This window comes from Manduca sexta, chromosome 8 (assembly GCF_014839805.1).
Source record: "Manduca sexta isolate Smith_Timp_Sample1 chromosome 8, JHU_Msex_v1.0, whole genome shotgun sequence".
Lineage (NCBI taxonomy): Eukaryota > Metazoa > Arthropoda > Insecta > Lepidoptera > Sphingidae > Manduca > Manduca sexta.
The window spans coordinates 12147277-12168351 of NC_051122.1; the positions used below are offsets into that span (position 1 = coordinate 12147277).

Genomic DNA, 21075 nt, shown 5'->3' on the forward strand with positions numbered 1-21075 from the left:
TTCTGAACGGATAATTATTTTACTCAGTAATTTCATATGAAATAATGATTTGTTTTAAGACTTGGTCTAAGTAAAGTTAACGGCTCTTCTACCCACAGGTTTACAGTAGTTCTTGATACATTTTAATTATATATTTTTTAAATAAAATGTTGACAGATGTATGGTTTTAACATCTGTGCCTATTCTCTTATTAAAAGTATGAACTATCAAGCAGTCCGATATCAAATGTCATATTTTGTCAATTGTCAAACTAGCTGTCGCAAATCTTGAAGAATCTGGAAAAATAACCTTATTTTCTCTCATATATAATAATTTTAAATGAAACCTCGCAGCTAAAACTCGTTCATCCCATATAGTGCACGCAAAATGCATACCGCCAGTGTGATACTGCGGAACTCTATCCTCAAGCAAAAGTTAAACTCGACGCGACTTATTCATAATGTTACCAAAGTTGCATCACGTAAACCGGTGCAAAGGTTGTCGCACAGCTTGTCCAGCTCGAGATACGCTAGGATATGTAGTTATAGTGAACATTTCGGGGCTGCAGTGTCACAGTCTGGACCTGTAAGATTTTTCACTAGTGGGAATAAAGGTGACCCGCCCGAAGAGGATCCCGAGATTAAGGACGAGACTCCGTTGTTCAGCAGCCAGCTGCCGGCCACAGTGGCAGTGCCGGAGGTGTGGCCGCAAGTGCCTGTCATTGCCATCAACAGAAACCCAGTGTTTCCTAGATTCATCAAATTAATAGAGGCAAGAAATTCAATATTTGTTTAAAAATTATAGTTTCTGATAATGAGTAAACCCTACAATATGGAAATTAATCTCAAAATTGAATAAAATATTTTTTTTTTTTATTATTTAAGAACTAACTGTACTATTTTGTTACAAATGCGTAATGATTTCAGATATCAAACCCAGCTTTAATAGATCTGATAAGACGTAAAGTGAAACTTAACCAACCTTATGTTGGCATATTCTTACGTAAAAAAGAAGATGAGAAGTCGGATGTTGTATCAAGCCTGGATGATGTGCATGAGGTTGGAGTGTTCGCACAGATCCATGAAATGCAGGACATGGACTTCAAGCTGCGACTGGTGGTTATGGCGCACCGCAGAATAAAGATTACGGGGCAATTTGTTGAGGATGAGATTGAGACTGGACCTGCTGGTGAGTTTAGCTATCTAGTATTATTCTAGTAATAGGGTGTTTGACTGGTGTAATCAAAAAATATAAAACTGCTCCAGGAGAAAGAATAGTGGGTGACAATATTTATCAAACAGATTTTTTGTTTTAAACATATTGTAAATATTTTATATACATCATTAAAATTTTGAATTTTTAATCTGTACCCTTTGTGGTCTAAAACGACGCGATGCCGGCCGCCATTCCTACTGACATTATCTCTCATAAATATTGCATCATTCAATATAATAAATATATAGCAATGACTGCATGACACATAGAACAACAGATGGCATGCACTCATAACTTTAAAAAAACTGAGGTTACAAAAACCATAGTTTATATTTGACACTTATATTAAAACATATTTTTTTTAGGTGACAACAACATTTATAACATAATATATAACTATAACTTACATTGAAATGAACTTTACAAAAATAAATAAATTTATCTGCTGTATATTTTGGATCTCGTCATGCTAAAGTCCACCACTTCTTTCTTAAATCTTTTGAATTTGGCACATGAATGAACAATTTATCAGGATTATGTGGTGTTGACTTTTTACGTAAAGGCACTGAACAATATTCTAAGCTGGCATATTAATTTTTTGTGGGAAAAGTAACAACTAGCAGATATAAATTGTAGACAATTTGTTTTGTTGTAAGGTGCAGGTTAGGTGCCACAACAATCACAAGTGTTTGTATATGAGCGATGACATCACACAGGGATAACGTCACGTGAGAACGCGTTCTAGCGCGAAATTATAAATGACAAAAGAAAATCACAGATATTTAATAAATGGAGCATATTTTAACAATAAAAATATAATTCATGCTATAAGTGAATAGTTCTCTATCGTAGTATATACATTTTAAAAAATTGTCATACACTCTATTATTATATTGTTAGAAACTGAAGCGAGTTGATTAAAAAAAAAAAAATTATTATTGGCCACAGAAATATTTTTGCTAATAATTCACCATCCAACTGATTGCTACGACTGTTTAAGACCAACTGCCTCGGTCTGTCAAACGCTCAGTGATTTTATAGCAAAAGAGTATCACAAATTCCCTTACATTGTTTTTTATTGTAAAAATATCTAGTATTAGTATCAGGTACCACAATGTATAAAAAATGTGTGATTTATCCAACATTTTTGATAAAACAAATGTTGGATAAATCATCTAGATTACTGATTCCCAAAGTGGTCCAGGTGGATCCCCAGGGATCCAAAGGAGACTTGAAGGGGTTCTACATGGTGTGCCAAGAAAATGGGTGTCCACAAATTTATATTTGAATTAAGATACCATTACAGGGTCTTAAAGTTTGATTTGCAAAATTTATGACAGTTATAAATTATAATTTTCATATTTAATTAAGTCAGCATTATATTAACCAAAATATATATTTCTCTAAATGATATTATTCAAGACCATTACACCAGTATATTTTTGTAACATTTCTATTTACATCAGTATAGTATATATTATGATTTCCCCAATACTTAAGTTTTGGTCATTGTTTACTACTAAGCGTCATCAGAGTGATATGTAAACTTGTAAAAATTCAGAAATTCAAGATTTTTTTCTTTAACCCAAATCAGACATTCTTTTGATTATCATATGGGTCATAAATATCAGAAAGTAATGCTCAAATAAACATAACAAGTTTGGATGTTTCATCATATTGTATTAGACTTAAGATAACAAAATATATTGCATAACAATTTCATGATTTTATGGTTTTTAAAGTTGTGTTTTGTATGTATACAATGTAAATTCTAGATACCCAGCAGATATTTATTTATGTATACGACATTATTTTACATTGTGTTACTAAATGAAACCACATATACGTCTTTACCTATGCTAATGTAGTGCCAAAAATCATTCTTGAATAATGTAAATATTTTCACCAAAAATCACAGTTTAAATTTTCTGAACTTTTTTAAATATTTTATTTATTGTGAATATGGTATGTGCAAGTTTATTTATGTTTGAAAGTATGATGATGCGGTTTCAACAAATTCTCTTTATGTAGTAGTATTGGCCTTGGCGCATGTAAAGTTAAAATTACTTTTTATAAATATTTTTTTATTATTTATAATATTTATTTTATTAGAAACTTTTATTTTTTTACATTTAATTATTTACATAGTTTCGAATGGTCCTAAGGTATAGTAAGAGGACTTTATTTGTTTTAATTTTTTTGTTTCTATTTAATGTAAATAATGCACAATTATGCGGAGTCCTCTTGCTTTATCCCAAGATCGCCATGATCATCATCAACCAACTTCACTTCTGAAATGAATAATTTCAGAAATGAAGTTGAAGTTTCCACTATTTAACATGGAAATTGACGTTGCCCGCGAAGAGACTGACGCGGAACGGCGCCGGCGCAAGTACCGGAACACGAGGCGACGCGACGCACCTGCAGAGGAAGACAAGGAGGCGAAGAAACCTCCCCCAGACCAGGTGCTGATGGCCAAGGTTGAGAACATGGTGCATGACAAGTTCACACAGACGGAAGAAGTGAAGGCGTTGACACAGGAAGTCATTAAGACCATACGGGATATTATTAATTTAAATCCTTTGTATAGGTAAGAAACATTTTTTTTTTTTAATTAATTTTGCTTAAGGTGGTACTAATATGGATATCGGGTCTACCATCTGATAACCATATTCCTTAACATCCAAACCAAGGGTTTGTAAAGTAGCTTACAAGGTGTGTTGCACAAAACAAGAGAATGCATTGCTTGTATACTGATTAGGCAGACTATGCACAGTCTAAGTATAATATCTTGAATTGTGTTGCGTTTTGTCGCGTCGTGTTCATCGCTTACATAGGACATTACTAAATCTATAATACTAGGTATATTATTACTTAGTATTGTGGTTCGTTAGTCTTCTCTCTGTATAGATCTTTAGTTATGTATAATTGCTCTAACGATGTTTTGTTTTATGTTAACAAACAGTTAAAGTGACGTCTCATTTTCCAGAGAGTCCCTGCACCACATGCTGGCGCAGGGGCAACGCGTGGTGGACAACCCGGTGTACCTGAGCGACCTGGGGGCAGCGCTCACCGGCGCCGAGCCTGCCGAGTTGCAGGCTATACTTGAGGAGATGGATGTGAGTATACCAAGCCAATTAGATTAGATGAGTTTTAAATATGGAAAATAATATTTTCTTTATTCTATCTCTAAATATAAACATAGATATGGCGTGTACCACATGTATGTATATGAATTATGAATACAATGCCTGCAACATAGGCAATTATAATGCATGTTCCAGAAAAAATATTTTTTGTAGTTGTAGGGTGATGAACTGTCTAGAAATCGCAAAGATACAAAAAATAGAGATATAAAATATATGGGAATTTTGAGTAATAAATAAGTGTCTAAAAGTAGTAGAAATCTATACTCATCAGTTGTATTCTATCTCGTTATTTTGTGATTAGTATTTTAACGGAAAACATAATCAACATTAGGGAGGACAATTTTAAAGTTTAAAATTTTTTTTACAATTAAGTATGTTTATTTCAGATTCCGAAAAGACTGATGATGTCTCTTTCGCTGCTGAAGAAAGAGTACGAACTATCGAAACTGCAGCAGAAGATTGGCAAGGAAGTGGAGGAGAAAGTGAAACAACAGCACAGGAAATATATACTTCACGAACAACTAAAGGTATCTGTTGGTTTTTTTTTTTATATGTGCATGCCTAAATGACCCCACTACACCTGATGGTAAGTGGAGTGGGGTCCAATAGAATCTCGACTGGCGAGAGATGATTACCCCTCGGCAGTCGACTTAATTATGCCGGACTGTTGGAGCAGGATATGCACAGGTTGAACCCGGAATGCGACACACTTATGTGGGCTGCTATGGCGGGTGTTAATACCTTGTGTAAGGTGGTCGCTATCCGGGCGAATGTAAAATATGTCCAACCACTGGCAAAGTTGCTTGGATTTATACTGTAAAGATATTATAGAGGTAGTTCAAAAAGTAATGTTTCAAGCAATAGAATATTTTATACATGGTGCTCCAAAAAATTTAACATGGGAGACATTATTTGATCAGGTGGTAAATATCATACGCAAGTAGTATTAGCTTAAAGGACATTGAAGGTAGTATAGAATTACTGGGTATAACTTACGCAACAGAGTGTCAATTATATGTATAATATATTTTATGGCCCGTTCAAAACCTTCAAATTCAAATAAAAACTATTTGTTTTGCAGGTGATAAAAAAAGAGCTAGGTCTAGAGAAGGACGATAAGGACGCGATAGGCGAGAAGTTCAGGGAGCGGCTGGCTGACAAGACGGTGCCCGCGCCCGTGCAGACCGTCATTGATGAGGAACTCAACAAGCTCAACTTCCTAGAGAGCCACAGTTCAGAGTTTAAGTGCGTGGCAATCTTTAGTACATTCGCGTTAAGAAAATAGTGAGCCACACCGTCAGTCACCACATGTGCTTAACGAACGCAAACTAACGGCGGGTAGCCCCCTGGAACCCGCCCGTGCTCCCGATGGCTTTTAGTCCATTTTTACGGCAGGCAGGGTATACCACCACCCTAATCCACATGGCGGGTAGCAATGCCACCTAACCTATAAGGTCGAATTAAATTATAAAGTTGAAAACAGACATACGTAATATTATGTTTCTTACAATTCTTTTAAAAATCAATAACCCAGAGTAGTTAAATACAATCTGGAATACTTCTAAGTTCTTTGTCAATGGAAAACACAATCTGGTATATAACTAACATCTTTGCTAGTGTAACCCTTATTTCCATTCCAGTGTAACCCGCTGCTACCTCGACTGGCTAACCTCACTGCCATGGGGCGTCACCTCTGAAGAGAACCTGAAGCTGGAAGACGCTCAGGTGATCCTCGACGAAGACCACTACGGCATGGAGGATATCAAGAAACGGATACTGGAGTTCATAGCGGTATCCCAGCTGAAGGGCACCACGCAGGGCAAGATCCTCTGCTTCCACGGACCGCCGGGAGTGGGGAAGACTAGTATAGGTAAGCTCGTGATTGGCTTTGGATGTCATGCAAAGTATAGACTAGTATGTTTTTCAAGGCAAGGTATTGCGCAAGAACTGCCAGATAAGTTTACATTAGCCAGCAATATTTCAATTATAATTCCGTACACATGCGACTCGCCGTAAGTTTTGCAAGTAGCAAGATGTTATCATAATAATAATATCAGCCCTGTATTATATACTTGCCCACTGCTGACCATGGACCTTCTCTACTACTGAGAGGGATTAGGCCTTAGTCCTCCACGCTGGCCTAGTGCGGGTTGGTAGACTTCACACACCTTCGAAATTCTTATAAAGAACTTCTCAGATGTGCAGGTTACCTCACGATGTTTTCCTTCACCGTTAAAGCGAACGCTAAATTTACTAAGAATACACACATGATGTTAGCTTGCTTTTATTGCTTTCACGATTAAAATAACTAGCGGACATCGATTTTTGCAAGTTTCCTTGTTATTTAAACGTCACTCCATGGTATTGTTTATATAATTCCGAAACAAGAAAGTTGTTCATTCGATGGTAAGTATACTATTGGCCTAAGCAATAGCAAAACTACGTGAAATTTAAGTTGCAGTAATAGTAATTATATTGGATGGCGTAGATAAATGTGGAGCAAATTAGCATTTATTATGTATCGACATGTTCCCAGGGGATCCCTTGACCTTTCACTTAACATCAGGGTGATGTAGTCTTATGGCATAATAGAAAAAAAAATCTAAAGAGATCAGTTATTAAATATCATTTTGCATCTACAATGGCTTTCACCACAATATTAAGGAACCTGTCTCTTCCAGCTCGTTCGATCGCCCGCGCACTCAACCGTCAGTACTTCCGGTTCTCCGTGGGTGGTATGACGGACGTGGCGGAGATCAAAGGGCATCGGCGGACGTACGTCGGCGCCATGCCGGGCAAGCTGGTCCAGTGCCTGAAGAAGACCAACACGGAGAACCCACTGGTGCTCATTGATGAGGTCGATAAGATCGGCAAGTATGTGCTTTGTACTCACAAATTTCTATGGATAAAAAATATCTCCTTCTTTTTAATAGTTTAACGACTCCAGAAATTTTGCTAGAAGATATATGTTCTCCTCCTTTCTCTTTTTTATTTTTTTTCTTTTTTTTGCATATTTATACAAAAACAAATAGATAGGTATATTCTAGATGGGCTGGTAACCTGATGTTTAATCATCTCCACTATGAAGACCTAGAAGAATGTAAAAAAAATGTGTTATATTTTTTTCGAGGTATTTGAATTGGGAAGGGAGTAGGGAGATAACAGGCCCATGTATTTACACAATAGAAGTTTTATAAAGGTAATTATATTGCTCCCGCTAGAGGCGTGCACGGCGACCCGGCATCAGCTCTGCTAGAATTGCTTGACCCTGAACAGAACGCGAACTTCCTGGACCACTACCTGGACGTGCCCGTGGACTTGTCCAAGGTGTTGTTCATCTGCACCGCTAACGTGGTGGAACAGATCCCGGAGCCGCTGCGGGATAGGATGGAGCTCATTGATATGTCAGGTGAGGGCATGGAGGTGAATACGAGGGGATGTTAATAGCAGGGATATAGCCTGGTTTATTAATTTGGTTTATAAGCGGCGATAGCCTAGTTGGGTGTGAAACGGACTGCCGGGACGAATGTCCGCAGGTTCAAATCCCAAGGGCACACACCTCTCTAAAAAATCATGTGTGTATTCTTGTGAATTTGTCGTTCGCTTTAACGGTGACGGAAAACATCGTGAGGAAAGCTGCACATCTGAGAAGTTCTCTATAGGAATTTCGAAGGTGTGTGAAGTCTACCAACCCGCACTAGGCCAGCGTGGTGGACTAAGGCCTAATCCCTCTCAGTAGTAGAGGAGGCCCGTGCTCAGCAGTGGGCAAGTATATAATACAGGGCTGATATTATTATTATTAATTTGATAGTAATGCTATAAATGTATAGTTCCTAACTCTAACCACAGATATTTAGATTTAGTTCTAAGCAACTGTAATTGTAGAACTTTTAGATCAAAACTACCTTTAGTTGAGGAGGACGACCACCATCCGTCGCTGGAAATTCTAATAAGTGATTTTTACTCTAGGAATCTTCGTTCTCCTCCTCGTATTGTTAAATTATTTAAAAAAGGAGACTATTCCGCGATGGATCATGCATTGTCTATTATAGATTGGGATGTACGTTTAGAACATTCATGTATAAACGCTGCAGTTAATACTTTTTATGAAATCTTAAATGATGTTATCACTAATCATGTTCCTGTACGACGTTTACGTAATGATAGCAATTATCCTATATGGTATTCTTCTGCTTTAATTAAAGTGATAAAGGAGAAATTGAAATTTCATAGAAAATGGAAGTGTTATGGCCGCTATGCTGACTACATCAGCTTCTCTATGCTACGTGAGAGACAAAAAGTTTTGGAGGCCTCATGTTATTCTTTTTTTATTGAGAAGTCAGAAATTAGCATTCGAAAGTGTAGTAAACAATTTTGGAGATTCATAAAATCTAAGAAAAGGACGTGTGTTTTACCCAATAACCTGTTTTTAAATGATATTTCTTCTTGTGATGGAGAGATTATATGTAGTTTATTTAACGATCATTTAAAGTCTGCTTTCCAAATATATAATAATTCAATGCCTATAGCTTCACATGGCAATATGAATATGACACATCCAAGTACTGTTTTATCGTCTCCCTTCATATCAGTTGATACTGTTAAAAAATACTTAAAAAATCTTGACATCTCCAAGGGATCTGGGCCAGACGGTATACCACCATTCTTTTTAAAAAAATGCTATCTTAGCCTTAGTTATCCCTTGCATCTTTTATTTAATAATTCTTTAGCCTTAGGAATTATGCCATTAGCGTGGAAGCGATCATTTGTAGTGCCAGTCTTTAAGAATGGTGATAAACACAATATTGTCAACTACCGTCCTATATCCAAGATCAGTACAATTCCGAAATTGTTTGAGCGTATTGTTTATGATTATATATTTCCACGTGTTAGACCTTTTATCATAAAGGAGCAGCACGGTTTTGTAAATAGAAAGTCTACCGAAACAAATCTTTGTGAGTTTATCCATTATATTAGTAAAGCTATGGAGGCTGGTTATCAGGTAGACGTTGTGTATACCGATTTCTCTAAAGCATTTGATAGAATTATTCATGATATTCTTGTTTTAAAACTCGCCAATTTTGGTATACATGGAGATTTGCTTCGTTGGTTGGAGTCTTATCTCCGTCATCGAAGTCAGGCAGTTACTGTAAGGGGATTTTGTTCAAGCTTTGTTCCTGTACCGTCAGGTGTACCTCAAGGATCCCATCTAGGTCCACTTTTATTTAATATCTTCATTAATGACGTATCTTCAGTTTTCAAGAATTCAAAGTTTTTGTTATACGCAGATGATATGAAAATATTCAAGATTATCAAATCGTACCAGGACTGTTTAAGCATGCAGGAAGATCTTAATCGTTTCTCACTATACTGTCAAAACAATTTTCTTAATTTAAATATAAACAAATGCAATATAATTACATTTTCACGCAAGAAGTCCAATTTTGTCTATAATTATAATATTAATGAGCAAATTTTGGAAAGAGTCACGGTGGTCCGCGATTTAGGAGTATTTCTGGATACTAAGTTAATCTTTGACGTCCATATTAAAACAATAGTGGATAAGGCTTACTGCATGCTAGGCTTTGTTTTAAGAACCTGTAAGGATTTCAAAATGATATCCACTTTTCAAACACTCTATAATTCTTTTGTGCGATCTATTTTAGAATATGGATCTGTTGTTTGGAATCCTCAATATCGCACTTATATTGACCAACTTGAAAGGATACAGAGAAAATTTATAAAATATTTGGAATACCGCTGTAGTACTTTACATTCTAATTATAGTTCTAATATCTCGGAAGTCCCAAAAATGATGTCTCTTGAGCACCGTAGATTGATTAAAGATCAACTATTTTTACACAAAATCATCAATAACTTTATTGACTCTCCTTATCTTTTAGGTGAAATTTCTTTCAAATGTCCCCGGATTAGTGCACGTAAGGCATGTTTGTTTCAGCCTCCCGCGTCTAAAACTAATTATGGTTCTAATATTTTTATTAGTAGAGCAACTGTTAAGAATAATAAGTTTGCTTTAATCTCCGATATCGATATATTTTGTCAATCGTTACAAATCTACAGGAAGGCATTAATTGCTATTGTGGATAATTTAGATACTTGACTAACTTGAGTTTGTTTGTTTGTTTTCTTTTTGCAATTTTTAATTTGTAATATTGTAAATTAATTTTCGTCTACTCTCTTCTATGTATGTATTACCTATTAGTGGAAACTGTGTTGGATTAAGAACCTTAATTTACATTAATTTATTTTTAGTCATAATTTGTTCTGTTTGTTTCCCAAATAAATAAATAAATAAATAAATAAATAAAAAGGTTATGTTTGTAAGGTGGACTATGATAATGTTGCTTCTCGTTAGGGAACATTTTCAGAACTCTAGGAGTAATTTAAAAATACTTTGTAATCTCCTATGTTCAGATATAAAAAAGTTATTTATATATCTACATATACATTTTGAAGCTTTCAAGGAAATAGCATATTGTCTTTCGATCTGTCAAAAAATATAGGATAAAAAAAATCTTTATTTCATATGTATTAAGGTCGCTTTTAAAGGGTTCCTGTCAGCTTCTTGATAGCTAGCTGCAAATTGATATGATATTGAGAGCAACCTCTGCCCCCAGGGTACGTGGCGGAAGAGAAGCTGGCCATTGCGCAGCAGTACCTGGTGCCAGTAGCTCGCAAGAACTGCGGCCTCAGCGACCAGCAGCTGGACCTCACGCCAGACTCGCTGCACACACTCATCAGATCCTACTGCCGCGAGAGTGGCGTCAGGAACCTGCAGAAACACATCGAGAAGGTACACAGTAATTACATACGAACAAAAGTTACTGCAACATATTTGAAAAAGTATATTGTGCTGACTTCACATTGGAGTTAGACAAAGATAAATGGAAAAGATTATGGGCATAAATTTGTCTACGTTTCCGGACGACGCATGCGCAGCGCGTTGGTACTCCGTTTCCTACTTCGTCTTGTACATGGCTGTGTGTAAGCGCACGATATCACACGGTGTCTAAAGGCCGAACAAGACACACAGAACCAACAGACGTAAAGTTTGTACAAGTCTGAACTTAAAACATGGTATGGTATATGGTATTATAATAAGTTCTGTAAAATTGTCCACAGATAGCGCGTAAAGTGGCGTACAAGATCGTGAAGGGCGAGGCTGAGAACCTGGTGGTGACGGACGCGAACCTCTCCTCGCTGGTGGGCAAGCCGACGTTCAAACACGACCGCATGTACGCCGTCACGCCGCCAGGAGTTGTCATGGGACTCGCTTGGACTGCTATGGGTGAGTATAGCAAAAGCATAGGAAAGTGGATAGGTCGTTGACAAGCGAAGAGTTTAATGATTTCCTATGTTTACGTGAATGTTAGACATTTACATTAAACTATTTTCAACTTCAAGACACTGTGAGCTCATTCTGCGTAGATCGGACTACCAACAGCTAAAAAAATTTAAAAAGTTGTATATTTGTAAAAAGTAGGTAGATATTGTAACTTTGACTTTGCGGATGAACAACACCTCAGTCTTCGAAACGTCGGGAGAAGAGGAAAATATTAAAACAGCGATAAAATCCCAAAATAGTTTAATTTAAAAGGCAAAGAGTCTGCAAAGGCGATGGATGACCATTGGCGAAGCGTCTATATACCTCGATTCCTATCGGCTTCCCTTTTAGGTTTATTTACGTTTGTCTTAGTTTTTATTTTCAATTAATTATCCGCGATATGTTAACTAAGGCATTATTTTGCCTCGGGTTACCTTTTGAAAATTTTCATGTTTTGCTACTGTTACAAACTACTGTATAAACATTGAAAACGCAAGAGATGTTGTGGGTATGTATGCTTGTCTCTACGGAATCGACTGGTGGGACAACATAACTTGTGTTTTTTTTTTTATATGTTTATGACAAAGGGACCCCACTGGATCTGATGATAAATGAAGTAGGGTTCATATAGAGTCGAATGATAAAACACGATTACCCTTCGTAATTATGCCGGCCTGGGCCCTTATTCTGTATGAAAGTGTAGACGCTTAACGCGGCCGTGTCATGTTATCTTCGAGAAATGTGCGTGGAACGGTATTCTGTAAGCCAAATTTCTATAGTCCTAAACATGATGCGTTGTGTTACGTGCTTGTTACGCACTGTTAAAATAACGTGCGGGATAGAGAATAAGGCCCCTGTTTGTGTTTAGTTTTTGCGCCAAAGCGTATTTAAAATATCTGTTGAAGTATTTCTATAATTTTCAGATTAGAAAACTTTCATTGTTGGACGAATTCTTACCCAATATTGACCGTAAAATCACATTATCGTCCGCCAGGTGGCAGCACGTTGTACATCGAGTCAGCGCTGCGCAACCGCCCCGTGGAGGAGAAGCCGTCCGGGGGCTCGCTGGAGCTGACGGGCCACCTCGGCGACGTCATGAAGGAGTCCGCCAGGATCGCGCTTACAGTCGCCAGGAACTACGTGGCGGAACACTTCCCCACCAATACCTTCCTTAACACCAGGTAATCGAGCAACAAGCAAGTGGGTAATTAGTTGTATAATCTCCACCACTCAAACATTCATAATATGAGAAGAAATGTAGATGTGATGGCTTCAGAGGTGTTTGGGCCTCTAGAGATTAGGGAAGAGACAGCCCTGTGTTTGGATCAGTTGCTGAGACATTGATGGTTGAGCCGAGCAATTTCAATTGATAAATATATCTACAGGGGGTGTTTAGATTATTGAGATAACTTGAATTTATCTTTATCGTGTCACGGCACGTTGACTTCTGGCAATATTGATATTTACAGGACTCGCGTCGACTTGCACGTATATAGTACTTATATAGAATATTTCCGCTTGTGGAATCGCATGTGAATATGAGATGCACAATGAAATGAGGAATAGAATGGACTGTTTATATCTGCAATATGCCGGTAGTGTTGAAAATATTATTTTACAGATATCTACAAACATTAAATATATTGAGCTATAAATAGCATACATTACAGAAGCTCTGGCGCAACATTATTGCGAGAACTTGCTAATCCTTCCTCTACCACTATCAATTAGCAATATAAAACGCCTCGTTCCAGCCACATCCACGTGCACGTGCCGGAGGGCGCGACGCCCAAGGACGGTCCGTCCGCGGGCTGCACCATGGCCACGGCGCTGGTGTCGCTGGCGCTGCGCCGCCGCGTGAGGCCCGACCTGGCCATGACCGGCGAGATCTCGCTCACGGGACAGGTGCTGCCCGTGGGCGGCATCAAGGAGAAGATTATTGCGGTGAGGATGTTTTGAGATTAGTTGCGGATGGGTTTGATATAATATTTATTGTTGGTGATTGATGGCTTGTTGTAGAGAAAATCTCTCTGTGTAATAAAATCTATAGCCAATTGTTAGACAAAGTATTGTTACGTGCTAGGGTTCTAGATAGACAGTGAGAATATACCGATTTTACTCTAAATACCACAACACTTTATTTACTACTTAAACACTGAATAAACACACTAACACAAACAAAAACACAGCAGCACGTGAATTAACACTGCAACACTAAAGCATGAAATGACTTAATCACAAACACTGCGTCACACAATTCACTGTATTCGCTTCGTTATCGCTCTCGGTCGTGTCGTGAACACCGACCCGCACGCGGCCGCGCGCGCTCCTTTTATACCCGGCCGCATGTACTATCGATCGATCGATATCTGTGGAACATTCTCGAAAGATCCAGAATGGTCGAGAACTCTCTAAGTATAATTGAAGTCCGTTATCGTGTTTCCACGACATCCCGAAAACATTGAGACCCTTCGAGAACGTTCCATCACCGAACCTTCTACATTCGGGTAGGCGCTATTATCGGCGAGTGCCACTGGGAGTAACAGTATGTTACTCGAAGACTTCAAATAATTTAATGAGACTAATTACACTCTCCACTTCAATGACAATTTGCAAACTATGGTTTATGAGCAAAAAATAAAACAGCCTTGGGCCTTATTCTCTATCCCGCACGTTATTTTGACAGTGTGACAAGCACGTAACACAACGCATCATGTTTAGGACTATAGAAATTTGGCTTACAGAATACCATTCCACGCACATTTCTCGAAGATAACATGACACGGCCGCGTTACGCGTTTACACTATCATACAGAATAAGGGCCCTTGTCTAGTTAAATGAGTTCTCTTTAACATACTTATCTAATAAAACACAGCTGTCATTGTTGCAATTTCTGAATCTGACTTACAACATTACTAACAATATTTTTAATTTCCAGGCGAAACGAGTAGGGATAACGTGCGTGATCCTCCCTGAGGAGAACAGAAGGGACTACGACGACCTGCCTTCGTTCATCAAGGAGGACATGGACATACACTTCGTGAACACGTACGACGACGTATTCAAAGTGGCATTCGACCAGGAACAGGTCTAGCACCATACTAATAGTAGTTAGTGCCTGTAGAACGCGCCTTGTTTCATTAGAGCCGTGTGTTCTGCTTGGTTTGCTGATAAGTGATTTTAAGCATTAATATGAATGCACTATTGAATATACTATGTGGGCAATTAAAATGTATCATAAAGATGTAAGAGACAAAAAGAACTGGCCGTAATATTTAAATTAAAAAAATATGACATGGTAGCTTTGCTGGACGTAGGATATATTATATATCCGCTCGAATAGCGACCACTGTATACAAGGTGTTAAAACCCAACATAGTGGCCTACGTGTGTCGCGTTCCAGAATCAGCCTGTATATATCCGGTTCCAACAGGCTTAATTGTGTCGACTGTCGAGGGGTAATCATCTCTCGTCAGTCGACATTCTATTGGACTCCACTTCACTTACCATCCGGTGTAGTGCGGTCACATTGCCTTACCATTATATATTAAAAAAACTCTTTTTTTTAATAATATCACCACTTAGGCCACTTTAGGACTCGCGAATTCTGCCAGATGTCTTAGCGTATTGGTGAGACAATTTTACAATATTATCACAAGTCACAATAACAGTATGTTTATTTGTCACTCTCCTTTCACTAACATGTTCTGATGATTGATATTTGTCAAGCAGGACACACTGCTTTGCGGGAACACGGCGTGCGCTTATGACAAGGTACTTAGCTCGCCCGCCAAAACTGTAGCTACCTATGAGTATTTGTAGAGTAGCGTTAGTGTATTTATAGTCGGGTTTGGGTTGAAGAGAAATTTTTATGCCAATATACAGGATGCTGTTTTTAATAGGGATCTAAATGGTTGGTACCTAAAGGCCGATTTACAAGTATTGGTAATTAGGTACCGGGTACCAAATGTCTGGCAATAGTATTGATTGGCAGATTGGGTCAATAAATGTATTGACATTATTTACCTTTTCATGGGAATAGCGTTCGCCATTTTGTAATTAAAAAAATTAAAACAAGGTTTTTTTATCAATAATTTCCTGTAAAACTTTCATAAATATTTCTCGATTACCTAACACGAGTATAAAAATAAATATCTTATATCAGCCGTAGTGTAATTAGCTGAGTAATTTTATTCGGAGAAGTACATATCCTGTATGTATGGACAAGACAGCAGAATTTTTTTATATAATAATAATATCAGCCCTGTATTATATACTTGCCCACTGCTGAGCACGGGCCTCCGACACTACTGAGAGGGATTAGGCCTTAGTCCACCACGCTGGCCTAGTGCGGATTGGTAGACTTCACACACCTTCGAAATTCCTACAGAGAACTTCTCAGATGTGCAGGTTTCCTCACGATGTTTTCCTTCACCGTTAAAGCGAACGATAAATTCACAAGAATATGTGATAACGATAATGATTTTTAGAGAGGTGTGTGCCCTTGGGATTTGAACCTGCGGACATTCGTCTCGGCAGTCCGTTCCACACCCAACTAGGCTATCGCCGCTTTTTTATATGCATGTCATAATTTGATTTTTGAGGAGTGGAATCACAATCAGTAATTAATGTGATTTATTTATTGATTTCAGAAATACGTGTTCTTTAAGCCAGTTTTTATTTAATTACACAAAAAAATTATAATGTTACGTGCATGTTGTTACATATTTCACATTATATATAGACGCACGCTGCAGTTTTCAATATAGTTCATAAATGAGATTTAATTCCCTTTATTGTACGAATTTATTGTACCAAACCCCAGAATTGTTTACTGCCATTTTTGAGTTTGTATATTTGACGAGATGTTTATGCATTCCGCCCGATAATAATAGTTCTTTTCCTTCTTATTCCAATTTAGTCAATTAAATGAATATCGCCCAATTCTTCAGTGACCAAAAAATTTTCGCAAATCATGAACCAATTTTGAATTCAAAGAATCAAGCAAATTATATCTACACTAAAAAGATGTGTTAACTATTGCATTTCCCAAAAGTATCTTTATATTAGTTTGTAAGTGTGAATGTAGTTATACAGGATGTTTCAATAATAAGGTATATTATTGTTGGAACATAAAATGTATGTAGTATTGTGTATGATTGTTGTATGTTAGATGTATTTATGGGTTTTATGTTATACATATGTTGTTGCAATAAATAAGTACCTTTTTTGTAGTAGTCGTTATTTTTGTTGTTGTTCTGTTAGAGTTGTAAGTATAGATATACACAAAATGTAACGAGGTAAGTTTCTTTTAGTTTATCTATTTCTGACTGTATCGTAGCTAGGGTCGCGAAAATCTCGGCGTTGTCAGAAAGTTATCAGCCTTCTTGGTATGTCCCAATAAAAGTAAATCGATGTCATTTAGTTTTGGTGTTTGTGATCGATCGAGAGACCAATGCGGCAATCACGCAGTATGTCAACCAATACAACGACACGGGATCGTGTAGAATTTTTGCCACATTCTAAGCACTGGTTTTAATATCCAGACTTTTCTGCGTTAGGTCATAGACCCAGACGCCACCCGTGACGGGGACTTCAATAGCCGGGCAGGTCCGATACACATGGACTGAAGCCTGAAGGTGATCGTCGCCCAGTTGTTTGGAATCGTGTAGGTCGATTTGCTAAAGCTGGCACGTTGACAGTACCCATACTAATACAATACAGTTACAGTATTACATACAATACAGTTTACACAGTATGTTTACACTATGTTTCATGTTACAGGGGCGTATTATAATTGAAGGGCTACATGGACGTAAACATGTTGTGTATTTGCCATTGCTGTTACGTGAGCATATTGTCATCACGACTGACGTCTGTTAATTGATGGCATACACACGCATAATGTGCGAGTGTGTTTTACGTCAGCTTTAGATAATCGACCTATATGATATACATTCGTTGCATGGCTTCTTCTGGAAGTCTGCTTATATAGATAAATTTATTTGTTGCTGCCAAATTGGAATCTCGATCTCGCGACCCCTAGCTACGATTCTGCTTAGAAAACTTTTAATTTTTGATGTGTCCATGTCGTACTTCTTACGTACAGAAATTTACGCTATGTACGCATCAATGAGTGTGGATTTCTTTTATATGTTCGGTCAGCTACTGCGTCCCGAAGTCAGGAAAATATTACTATGTTGATATTTTGATAAGTTTTCATATTTTATTAAGGGACAACACACACTTCACGATTTTTTTTTATACAGGGTGTAATTTATATTATGGTTTAAGAATGGCGTATTTATCTTAGAGTGGGGTTTAGTCAGTCATGTTTGTCCTTAGACCCGAATCGGAGCGTTGACCTAACCGATGTTTCTGCGCCAGATGGCCGAGGTGCAAGACGTGGTGGGCGTCGAGTTCATGTGAAGGAGCGCTGCTTCAGTGAGACAGTTCTGTTGTTTAGAGGTTTATTTTAATAAATATGTTGAATGTATATTGGTTTTATTTACATATTTCATTTTATGTACAATAGGAATTAAAACTAGAATGTAATTTTTATGAATGTCTCCTTTTCTGTTGGAGGTAATTTCCAGGTAAGAATGGCCTAAATATTTAATTTATGGATTAGGAAGCTATTATTGGCCATAAAAAAGTGTTCTATATATTCAAAGTGCTCAATCATAGTTATATTATTAATACTTAATCCATTCTTGTTCTGGAATCTTATTAAATGTACACTTATACTATGAATAATCTATTAATCAAATTACTTCTTCAAAGTCTGTCTCCCATCTTCCAATAACTGCAGTAAAATTGGATACACATCATCATAGGTAGCAATTTGGTTTTGTCTAATGTGATTCTGGTATCTTTGCAAAGCTCCCGCTACAAACTCTAGCCTCTCTTTCTCATTCCGATGTGCGTCTAACCATTGCATCAATCTCTGGACATTCCACCCTGCGCAAGTGTGTGGCGCTAATAACTGATGCCCAGCATGGGAGAACAGGAACATCATCACTAAAGAATATGGCAGACTAGCACCTTCTGCCTGACTCTTTGCAATTTCTTGAGGAGATTTCTCTAGAAGAAGATAGACAGCTTTTATTTGCCTGTAGTGATCTCCTAATTCAGTCATATCACTAACCAGAGGTGATAAGGCAATTTCTATGTGTTTGCAGTCATTCTGAAGTTTCACTCTGCCAAATTTAGTCAAAGGCCTCACATTGCAAATGTGGTTAATGAATCTTTCAATGCAGGCTCTAGCTATGTTCAAACAGCAGTCATTTAGAGCTGCCTTTTCATTAAACATGGATAAATAGATATCTTTACACCTTGACACAAATTGTTGCAACTCCTTCATGTATGGGGAGCAGGATAAGTTCTTTCCTGCAGGATCATCTGCCCTTATTAAGTCTGGTTCCTCATGCATCGTCATCAGAATGATGTAAAGGGAGTTTTTGATGGATTCTGCAAAGAGTTGCAGTGTGGGCATGCTGGATATATCCTTCAAACTATTTTGGACAATTTGAATGCTTTCTTGTGGCAACATAGAGTTCATATTTACAAGTACCCTCTTAATTTGTGAAGAGAAGTAATATAAAGCATTGCATAGATTAGCATTTTTCTGCTGTGAGCTGGTTGGAGGCTCTATGATTTGTGCAACATCACTGTCCATAGATAACCTCTGTTCAGCCTCTACATTCATTTGCTTTATGGATTTAGCCACACTGTTGGCAAGGCTGATGCTCAACTGTTTATCTCCAAGTGATATGCTGAGAGCCTCAGCAATGACTCTGATGGCATTGTCTATTTGGTCCATGGATGGTACTTGGCTGAGGTGCCACATGCTTCTCACGGGCTCAAGCAATTTTCCCAATGATTTAGATAGAAATGAGTTCTCCCATTTAGTGAGGCATTCTCGGTTCAGTTCCAAATCTTTGCATTTCAGTCTGAAGAGTAAATCATTGAAACACTTTAGCAGTTTCGGGTAATCAATTTCAATAGATTGGTTTACAGTTAAAGAACTTTTTTCTAGTTCACTGCTGAAGACAGCGGTTAAATCTGACCAAAAGTTCTTAGCTATGTTTCTGAAGTTTCCGATAGCATGCAGCTCATTGATAACATTCTGAAGCATTATGACTTTGGTGCAGCTGTTATAGATCTCGCCTTTAAACAGCTTCTCTATATTGTCCCAAAGTTTGATCTTGAAGTCTTGAGCATTCATAATGTTAGCTTTGCCTGGAGCTATCCTTCCCGAACTTGACTTTTTCACCTCTATAGACACCATTTGGACATTAAGAGCTGTGGTTATTTCTTTTTTAAGGTCATTAAGAATGTTATTCACAGTGTTCTTTATTTGTTCTTCAGTACATTGTAGGTTTTGGAACACTTTGAAACATTGTAAGAGTTTAGTTTTGTCTCCATTTAACAAGCTAGACTGCAGCAAAGCTGTGGATTCATTCAGTAACTCCTTTCTCCTTCGGTCCACGGAACTCAATACCTCATCCAATAATGTAATGCCCTCGAAATCATAGTCACCGATCAACTCATTTAGTTCGAAGAGTATAATGGCCTCTTTGGATGGGTTATCTTTGATTCCTTTTAGTTTGTTCCACAGAACGAGTATTTTGGAAGTGTGACGAAGTAAATTGCACGTGGTCTGTACCCTTTCGAGCATCAACGTTTGTTTTTCAAGAGCATAGTACGGAGTATGAACTCTGTTTTTTAGTTTTTCGGCACCTCGAATTAAATTTTGTACTTGAGCTTGCACGGATTCTAGTGTGACTTCTAGATCGGAGATATGACTCGCTTGCGTAAGCAAGTCATTATGTTTGGCTAACACTTGTTTTTCCAGACTTTTGCCCAGTTTTTCAATCCCTTGAGCGAGTTTAGTAACTTGATCGGTCACAGATAAATTCTCGTGAATTATTGGTTTCACAGTATCATCTAAGAATTTACTATAGAATTCATCATTTTCTATTTCCACGCACACGTCTTTTGCGTCCATTTTAGCGGGTATAAACCGATTATAATTTACTATATAAGGGGTGTCGTGTTTACAAAATAGCTGATGACATGACACTACATGACAGGCGACAGCTGACGTCTGACCATCAGCCTGATAGTTATAGCTCGTAATATTACGGCTCTGGCTATACATTTATAGAGGCTTAAAATGTTGGCGCAGTAAAATGAAGAAGCAACATTACAAATTTATAATCTACATTCTACACTTGCTAGTGATTTTTTATTTAAAAAATCATAGATGGCGTTGTTATAATTTTTCTATGATTATCAACAATCGGTAAGCTGACGCTTTTTTCCAAAAAATTGAGACTAGGTTCAAAAACGGAGAAAATGTGTTGTTCCAAATATGTATTAAA

General features: G+C 37.6%; 2 protein-coding genes across 4 annotated transcripts; one reads left to right on the top strand and one right to left on the bottom strand.

The window, feature by feature from the left end:
• Positions 1-229: 229 nt before the first annotated feature.
• LOC115444768 (lon protease homolog, mitochondrial) lies at positions 230-18185 on the top strand. 3 transcript variants are annotated; one of them, XM_030170671.2, is made up of 15 exons: positions 230-750; positions 906-1167; positions 3505-3784; positions 4184-4313; positions 4730-4870; positions 5425-5588; positions 5984-6213; positions 7025-7217; positions 7565-7752; positions 10982-11157; positions 11487-11652; positions 12683-12869; positions 13443-13632; positions 14628-14777; positions 18077-18185. In XM_030170671.2, the coding sequence occupies exons 1-15, from the start codon at positions 367-369 to the stop codon at positions 18116-18118; spliced, it is 2883 nt and encodes a 960-aa protein (XP_030026531.1). In that variant the 5' UTR covers positions 230-366; the 3' UTR covers positions 18119-18185. The 3 variants fall into 3 exon arrangements, with proteins under 3 accessions (XP_030026531.1, XP_030026533.1, XP_030026532.1); XM_030170673.2 differs by having other exon boundaries at positions 231-750; positions 3559-3784; XM_030170672.2 differs by having other exon boundaries at positions 367-750; positions 18035-18169.
• Positions 18177-20787, bottom strand: LOC115444770 (conserved oligomeric Golgi complex subunit 5). Its single transcript, XM_030170674.2, has one exon. It carries the CDS (start codon positions 20697-20699, stop codon positions 18459-18461), a length of 2241 nt encoding a protein of 746 aa, XP_030026534.1. The 5' UTR covers positions 20700-20787; the 3' UTR covers positions 18177-18458.
• Between the last annotated feature and the right edge of the window lie 288 nt (positions 20788-21075).

Excerpts from the sequence above, each read along its gene's own strand:
- LOC115444768 (XM_030170671.2), top strand. The coding sequence starts at position 367 with ATGCATACCGCCAGTGTGATACTGCGGAACTCTATCCTCAAGCAAAAG. Across the intron at positions 5,589-5,983 it reads AGCCACAGTTCAGAGTTTAA|TGTAACCCGCTGCTACCTCG; the intron begins GTGCGTGGCAAT and ends TTTCCATTCCAG. Across the intron at positions 7,218-7,564 it reads GAGGTCGATAAGATCGGCAA|AGGCGTGCACGGCGACCCGG; the intron begins GTATGTGCTTTG and ends TGCTCCCGCTAG.
- LOC115444770 (XM_030170674.2), bottom strand. The coding sequence starts at position 20,699 with ATGGACGCAAAAGACGTGTGCGTGGAAATAGAAAATGATGAATTCTAT.